The 8738-nt window shown below is 39.1% G+C and overlaps 1 protein-coding gene across 1 annotated transcript; it reads left to right on the plus strand.

The window, feature by feature from the left end:
- Nucleotides 1–240: 240 nt before the first annotated feature.
- Nucleotides 241–6119, plus strand: CLEC3A (C-type lectin domain family 3 member A). Its single transcript, XM_009488791.2, has 3 exons — nucleotides 241–355; nucleotides 2461–2541; nucleotides 5728–6119. Exons 1-3 carry the CDS (start codon nucleotides 241–243, stop codon nucleotides 6117–6119), a joined length of 588 nt encoding a protein of 195 aa, XP_009487066.1.
- The last annotated feature ends 2619 nt before the right edge of the window (nucleotides 6120–8738 follow it).

Genomic DNA, 8738 nt, shown 5'->3' on the forward strand with positions numbered 1-8738 from the left:
AACTCAAAACAGAAATAGGAATTTCAGATGAGATGTGAGAACAAGGGGATTCCTTATGCTACAGCCAGCTTAAGTACTAAACACATTTCGTAAGCAAGGAGTACAGCCAGCCCAACCCTATCACTACCTTTTATAAAACTGACCTCAGTCAGTCCCTACTGAGATGTGTCTGTGTGACTCGCTCTCAGAGCTGCTAAAGAGAATCTCTTGAAGCTTCGTGTTAAGTTCTTTAGAAGAGACATGGCACAAACTGGACTTATGGTTTTTCTACTCATAAGCATACTGCTGCTGGATCAGACCATCAGCCAGGCTTCCAAATTCAAAGCCAGGAAGCACAGCAAACGTAGAGTGAAAGGTACTGGGTTTTAACTGGGAGGAGGGATAGAAGCTTATAGAGTATGCAAGTTTACTATGTACTTAAATAACATTGCATGAACCAAAAACTAACATTATACAAATACTTATTAACAAAGGACAGTTGAGTCTACATTATATCTGTCTAAAATATTTTTATGTGAGTTAGCAAATCTAAAATAAGGTGGCAGAATGAGTTATGGAAATAGAGCTGTATAACAGTTGTAAATAAATTGCTCTGTTATGCTATTCATCTCTGTTGACATTATTTAGGACTCAGAGGTACAGCTGAGAGAGGACTCTGGCCAATCATTCTTCATTAGGTAGTTATATTGACTAAGACCAGAAGAATGGAAATTCATGTACATATGGTGGAAAAGAGCAGAATAAAATATTCAGTCTCCAAGGGTTATTGTTCAGATTTTTGTACCATTTCCTAATTTTAACAGAATGTCTGTCTAATATTTGTGGAATATTACTTTACATGTGTGACAAGTACTGTGAAATGGCAAGTCAAACTAATGAAAAAGAATTAGGAGGAGAAGATAGAGCATAAATTCCCAGGACAAAGCTTACAGAGCAAATAAAAAACCGCTGAACGTTGTTTGGAAATGTCTGTGTATTTAATTTAAAGACTTATTTCTAATAAAAGAGGGTATGATAGAGGTTACACTAATGGCAAATATTTAAACTCCTAGCCAATGAAAAAAGAAAATGCAGCTTTGATAAATCCATTGTACAACATGATTACACTGCTCTGGAGCTATGCAGTTATATATACTTCCTTCTCCTTTTGAGTCTCTATAGTTTTTAGCTTGGTGTCCTAAGGGCAGGCTACTTACACATTTGTTTTGCCAGCCATTTGTCTGTCAGCCTTCCACTACTTTTGAACCTGAAACAGTTTGGCAGAAGAATGGAGCTCCTAAGGATAAGTTTACTGATATTTTATGAAATTCAGAATGAGGGTACAAAAAAAAAAAAAAAATCTGCATTAGTGTCCCACTATGAAAAGGTTGCACCAGGAGCTCAGCTTGTTCTGCTTTTTGGCTCTTTTGAAGCAGGCAGGGGACATGGAGAGGCTACTGTGAACTAGGACTCGTGGGGAACAGCATGGATTGAGGAACTGGGAGTCCTGCCTTGGGGAACCAGGGACTCACGAAGGACAGCTGGGGTTATCCCCACAGGCAGCAGAGAATATGGAGAAGAGATGAGCTTTCTGGGGTGCAGCTGGAGGATTAGGTGATGTAACACATCTGTAGGAACTGCGGTTTTGTGAAAGAGCTTATTTATTCCTCATGTTCATTACTGTGGCTTCTGGAAGGTCTGGTTACTGCTGCAGTCAACTTGTCATCTTGTGCAATGGAAACATGCGTGCTAGTTGTTTGATGGTGCTGGAATATTATAATGATTAAGAAAAAAAGAATGGAAAAGAGGACATGAAAATGGAGTTATGTGCAAATTAGCTTCTTTTCTTGTCCCACCATCTTGGTGCTTTTGTAAGTGCCACAAAACGGTCATTCAGGCTGTATTTGTGTGACTCAAGTACTGACGGAGAGGAAGGCTCCTCCTGGGGATGGGAAATTGCAGCTCAGCAGGCTTGCCTGCATACATTCAGACTGGGAAGTTGGATCATATTAGCTGTTCCTCACTGTGTTAAAACAAGAGTTGTGTGAAACTTCCATGCTCACAGAAATAACATTTCTTTGAATAAACACAACTTGTGTCCTGCTATTATTTGTATGTCATGTACATACACCATGGTGTACAGGTTCAAAAGTAAATAGGCAATTTTTCTGTAAATTAGATACTGGCACACTAAGTAACAATTAGCTGCAACAAACCATGGTTTTCAAACAGTTACTAGGATACAGTCCAACTGAAAATGTGATTTAAACTATGAGGGTGAAAGGTAAAGGTGGGTTCCTCCTGTTTTTTTTATAGGAACCCTACAGGAATTCTTTCATCAAGGAAAAATCTTTAAAATAAATCAAATCATATCTCAGCAATGCAGAAACCCATGATATTTTGAAACAGCTTTTAACATATAATTTTTAATATTTTTTTGCCTACATATCTGTTCATTTCTCTATATTTCTTTTATTTAAGAAAAAGATGACCTAAAGACCCAGATTGACAAATTGTGGCGAGAAGTAAATGCTCTGAAAGAAATGCAAGCACTTCAGACAGGTAAAGCAGCTTACACTGGTCAATAGCTTCCAAAAGTTATCACTGCCTTTCCTCTCTCCCTCCCTCCTATCCTTCTCTTTAAGGAGCAGAATTAAAGAGAGAATCTTTAAGGATTTGTGACCGAGAAATACAACTCCTTAAGAGCATGATGTTCCATAGCTGTAACGGTGAGACAAATGTTGAAAGAAGCATTCAAGTAAAATCAGGTCTGAACTAATGGCGTGCAAGTGATGATTCTTCACTAAGAGCAAAAATTAATCTGGAGCAAGAACTACTATTGTCTTTGCTATGCACAACCCCAAGCTGTGATTTTAAGCATAACCAGACAAAGGCAACACTATGAGGGTTGCTGGGTTTGAGAGTTTAGATGGTCAATTAGTTAGGTCCCCAGCTTTGATATGAACATGGGCTAACTATTAAGGCAAAAACATTCATGGAAAAGACTGAGAATACCCCCAAAAAGCTGAAAGGACTGAGCCTTTTTAAAGTGTGCAGTTTGCAACATTCAAATGCGTCTTGCCATAAAACTTCAAAGTAATACCCACTGTGTATTCAGAAATATCCCATATCAATGTGCAGAGTCCGCTAAGTATTTAAATAGCCAGATGGAAATTTCCAAACAAAATAAGAAGGGTAAATACACATGCACCTACTAGACAGTTGTGCTTTTTCACAGCTGTTGACACAAAACTTGGCATTTAAATATGTACAAGAGGACACTACAGAGGAAATGACATCATGGACATGAAGCAGAACATATTTTCCTTATGGACGGTAATATTGGGTTGTCCTGGTTTACATCTGGGGTTACACAGAACTTTTTGAGCTTTACAAAACATTTTTATTTTGAATTTCTTATAAGACAACATTAGAAGTTTCTTAAAAGAGGGAGCCTGTGCTAGACAAGTAACCCTTGTTTAAAAGTAATTCTTGTATTGCTTCCAGAAGGAGCTTGAGAGTAAGCATGCAGTGGCTAAGAAATGAAACCAGAGACAGGAGATTTTCTATCCTCAAAACTTATTTTGAGCTATACTCTAAATTCAGAACCCACACTGTTCAACTGGATTCCAAATTCGGCAAAAAGAGATCTAGCACCCCTCTAGCTCTGACTGTGTTTATTAATGGCCTTATGATACTTGAAAAAGGAGCTGCTTTGTTACCTTACAGACATTTCCAAGACACACATTACAACCTGATTTCTTCTTTTGCTTGAATTTCCTAGGTCTCATTTCTACATCCTGTGAAATGTTGCCACACGCCATTTAGCAGCACATACTTTCTCCCTAAAGAGGGCCAGTCTCCATCAGTACTGCAGCATTGTTGAAGTAGATAAGGTCTCTCTGATCTTTCCCATGAATATAAATTTGTTAAAGAATTCAACATTCAGCAGATATGTTCATTACTTTTCTTTGGACATTACCAGTTGGAATGGATGACATTTGAAGGATAAGCCCCAATATAAAATGATGACCCTGAAAATGCAGCTAAGGAATGGAATGAGTACTGCAACTGGAAATACTAAAAAACTGAGACATACAGGATATGGTCCAAACTGGATTTCCATATCCTGTTGATCAGATACATAATTACTTTTTTTTTTTTTTTTTTTTTTTTTTACAAGAACAGATGACAGGAATTAGAAATGGATTGCAGAAAACATCAGGACAGAAGATGTTCATACTCTTTCACAACATATTTCTATTAGACGTACTAGATGAGTTTAAGTAATAAATGAAATAATCTGGAAGTAGTCACAGGCAAGATTCTAAAAATAATTGTTACAGGAGTTTATTCAAGGCCTTTGCTACCTTTCTCAGCTCAGAAGGAACACTCCTTCAAGGAGGGTTCTCTTCTTGTAAGTATTTTTCTTGGGACAATCAGGTTTTTTACATATCTACTTTAGGAGACCTGGAAAGCAAAGTTGAGGGATTCACTCCTGCAAGGCTGCCCGCACAGACCTTCGGCTGGCAGAACTCTGACAGCAGTCTACAAGGCAATTCCAGTTACAGACCATATGCCAAATTAATGTTCTAGTACATTTGGACTTTACATCAAGACTTCCCTGATATGTTCCAGTAGAACTAAAAGCAAACAGACTTATAAATGCAAATGTTTAGATTGTTTTGTTCAGACTGTCATGCAAGCTCGGTAATACGTGTACACTTTTTAAAAGCATTTATAGATTTAAGTCACATTACCTCATTTGAATTTAGAGTTTGAAGGGATAGACCTTGCTGGAAAGACCAGAAATTAAGAACTAAAGAGGTGAATGTGTACTCTTCTGCAGGTGGAAATACACTTTTATCAATCATCCAGACAGAGATTTGCGTTATGAATTTCAAATAAATATTTTTCTGGTGCACGGGGCATACTTAAAATAGCACTTTTCTGTCCTGCCTTTGTTTGCTAGGAACTAGGCTTAGTTAGTGCATAAAACTTTACTTTTCTTTGGCACTTAAATATCATAAATATGAAAAGACCTTTAGATCTGTCTGTACTATAGAGCCAAGTACAGATTCCCTGATGACAAACTCACATCTGCCAACAATACAAACATCCATACCTCATCCATTCAATCAGTTTTAAGACTGATGAAATATGGTGAAAATGTGTGAAAACAGGACTATTTGCTAAAAGACAACGTAAGATACACTGACAAGCCTGCATTATATTTTAGCGTTCTGAAACAGCAAAATAAAAAAAATCTTGGAGACAATCACATTGCTGGAGGGAATCTGGGGCTCAAGATGATGCCTGAGGTTTATCAGCATAAACACAGGAAAGATTCTCCAAAGCACTTCATGGTGTTAAGATCACAGCTATGGCTGTCCTTCCTCTTAAATGCCTCTTCTCTGGAGCATCTGTAAGAGCATGCTCTGCTCTTGGCCATCCCTTGTAGTCCAAGGTGCTCTGCAGAGTGCCTGTGAGCAGCCTGTTCAGAGTTCCCAAAGGCACACTGACATGCTGTCTGCATACAAGGTCCTACATGAACAGGAGCAACAGTGGAAAAGTCTGATCTTACTGCTACTTTCAGGTCCACTCTGTGGAGGCAAGAGCCTTTCACTTGCTGAGGGACTTACCTGCTTAATTGCCAACAGACCTTTAGAAAATTATCATTTTAGGAAACATTATTCAAAGCTATAGCCCAAGCTTTTACTGAACATGCAAACCAATATCTATTCACAGTCTGTCTTCGTGGGACAAAGGCCCATAAGAAGTGCTACCTCGTATCAGAAGGCACCAAATACTTTCACGAAGCCAATGAAGACTGCATAGCCAAGGGAGGGACACTGGCTGTCCCAAGGAATAACGACGAAACAAACACTCTTCAAGCTTATGGCAAGAAAAGTATGCCTAGAGTGTCTGAGTTCTGGTTGGGTGTCAATGACATGATTAATGAAGGGAAATTTGTTGATGTCAATGGCATGGCTCTACAGTACTTCAATTGGGATCGCGCCCAACCAAATGGGGGCAAGCATGAAAACTGTGTCTTTTTTTCTCAGTCATCACAAGGCAAGTGGGTGGATGAAGTCTGCCGTACTGCCAAAAGATATATTTGTGAATTTCTGATCCCATAATTACATATACAAATTACCATGACCATGTTTTGGGTTATTAACATGCAGTTTTGTTTGTAGTAACCCCTCCCACGTAGACAGTGGTGAGTTAAAAATATCCACCTCCTGCATTGTATTCACTCTTTCCTGAAACAGACATTTTCTCTATTAATTTATTTTCTATTCAGATGCTAAAAATGTTTAGTGAGTGCTCTCATTATGTACAGGAATATATATTATGTTTTGACCTACATTGTATCATATTTTAGCATATTGTTTCAGCCTGAGGTTCGGGTTGCTGTATTTTGTACTATTTCTGTACTTTGTATCTCCATGGTAGGATAATATTTACTTGAACTCAGAACTCTAGTGAATTTATTGAAAGTTTACAAAAGAGTGCTGTATGGTGACATGTGCCAATATAACGTGTAGGGATCCTTTCAGTTCCAGTGCTTGAGAGGGACTTTGGGATTATGTGAGCTCCCGTGAAAAATGGTCATCATCCTTACAGAGTTTGACAGGATGGATCTGTGACCGAGAGTTTTACCTATGGGTTAAGAAAGCCAAATTAAACAGAAAAATCAGATGTTAATTTTTAAGCTACGTGGAGTTAAAAGTGATACACTGCTAGAAAATGGGGGAAGTAGCTGTTCTAAAACATCAGTGAGTCTAAACATGTTTGCTTCTGAATGTCTCAATTATGGTTAAATATTAGATGTCATTTGGAACATTTCCATAGAAGGAAACCAGCCTGGGACTAGATCATACCTCTGCTATGTAATGCCTTAATAAGATGTGCAAAAGCCTTCTTTCCTGCAGGATCAGAAGGAGGCTTTACAATTCGGACAGTAGCACTGCCTGAGAGCACAAGCAGAGAGCAAGGGTCCCCTTTCTGGGCACGGCGTCACCGCTCATTCACCTCCCTCCGTGTGGCAGGCGCCACACCCGACTGGCACGAAAGAGTGCGGCCAAATGGCGGCTCATTTGGCCACATGCGAATTTTCCCAATTTACCTGACATTTGAAAATGAAGTACAATGCGTGGGTTATTTTTTGCTGTTCTTAACCTCACAACAGAGATTTGCCTTCATGTTATAAATAGCTGTTTCTCTCTTGTGTAAAGGAATTTCATTTAAATATTTAAATATATTGCTGCTTGGAGGGTAATTCCTACTTTTTATCTTCTAGCTGTGCAAGATTTTCTTAAATTAGGCAATAAATTTGCAATTACTGGTATTTAATTGTAATATTATTTTTGACAGCTTATGCATCCATGTGAAGGCCATGCTTTCCTAGGACTTTTCTTGAGGATTCAAAAGGGGTACTGTGTTTGGGCACATTATACTATACTTTTTTTTTTTGGTTGGTTTGGTTTTGTGGGTTGTTTTTTTTTTTTTTTTTTTAAAACGAGTGTACCTACATGCCACAGGACAAAATTTGTATCCCTGCTTGCCTAAGTGCTGTATGAGATGCAGCTGTTCACACACCACTGTAATGTATTGTAATTAATTTCATTTTCCAGCATTGAATATATTTGTAAAATAGGCCTGATTCTGAATTCTCTCACTTAGCTCCTGAGTTAAAATAAAGGAGCAAAAAAGTCCCCAAATACCTCCAATTTTCTTTCAAAATCTACCAACCTTTGCTAAGGTTGGGATCAATATTCCTTTTACCTACATTTTAACATGATTAAAAGTCTGCAGTAATTTTGTATGGCTTCTTTACCTCTGACTTGTCTGAAACAGGTCAGTATCCCAGCATATCCCTACAGCTAGAGTCAAAGTGGAAATTCACCACAAGCTTGAGCAATTGTTTACTTTTGAGAAGTTTATAAATTTATGTCCTATTCGATCTATTTCAGCTGAGCTTCTAAAGTTGTACACAGGAACTGAAGACATTTATACATATTATTGGTGGACGTTTATCAACCAGTGGATACACATACCAGAGACAGAAATAACTATATGTTTGGTAGTGATTTACTGCACAAAGGCAAAACCCACCATACAGAAATCAGTAATCAGTTTGAAGATTCCCAGCAGAATGCTTAGTTAAGAAATAACAAAGGGACATGAAGTAAACAGGAAAAGCGATGGAGGAAAACTGAGGTGGATGAAGTTGGAGAAGAGATGGTAGGAAGATAAAAAACTCCTCCAGAAATGCCTGCAATGGCAGCAAGACAGACAGAAGTGGAAACACAGGAGGGAGACAGACTGTGTCCTGTCAAATTAACTGCCGCTCCCTTTCCCCTCCATGACCGAAGGTGCCTGCGCCAAGCGAGCTCAGAGCGGGGTAAGTGTTTGCTGCCTGGTGGGCCTGCTCTGACCCACTGCTGCACCAGTTCTTGTCCCAGACCTTCGCTCCTACCTTTCCTCTCTCCTGATAAACAGGTGGCATTGCCCATCGTTTCCATTCAAGCAGATTAGGCTCCCTTCTCTACACCAGCTTCCCACAATTAGTTTCTGAAATCCTCTGAGGTCTCCCAGTGATGTTTTCCCTTCAAATTCCAACTCTGGGTTCCTCGTCTCTGCAGAAGTCACACAAAACCGTGCACCAGGGCCCCCTGCTCCCCAGTACATACACGTACAGCTGGCAAAAGGGACGCAAGAGCCAGAGCTTCGCGAGCAGCTGGGGTATTCTG

This window comes from Pelecanus crispus, chromosome 8, assembly GCF_030463565.1.
Source record: "Pelecanus crispus isolate bPelCri1 chromosome 8, bPelCri1.pri, whole genome shotgun sequence".
Lineage (NCBI taxonomy): Eukaryota > Metazoa > Chordata > Aves > Pelecaniformes > Pelecanidae > Pelecanus > Pelecanus crispus.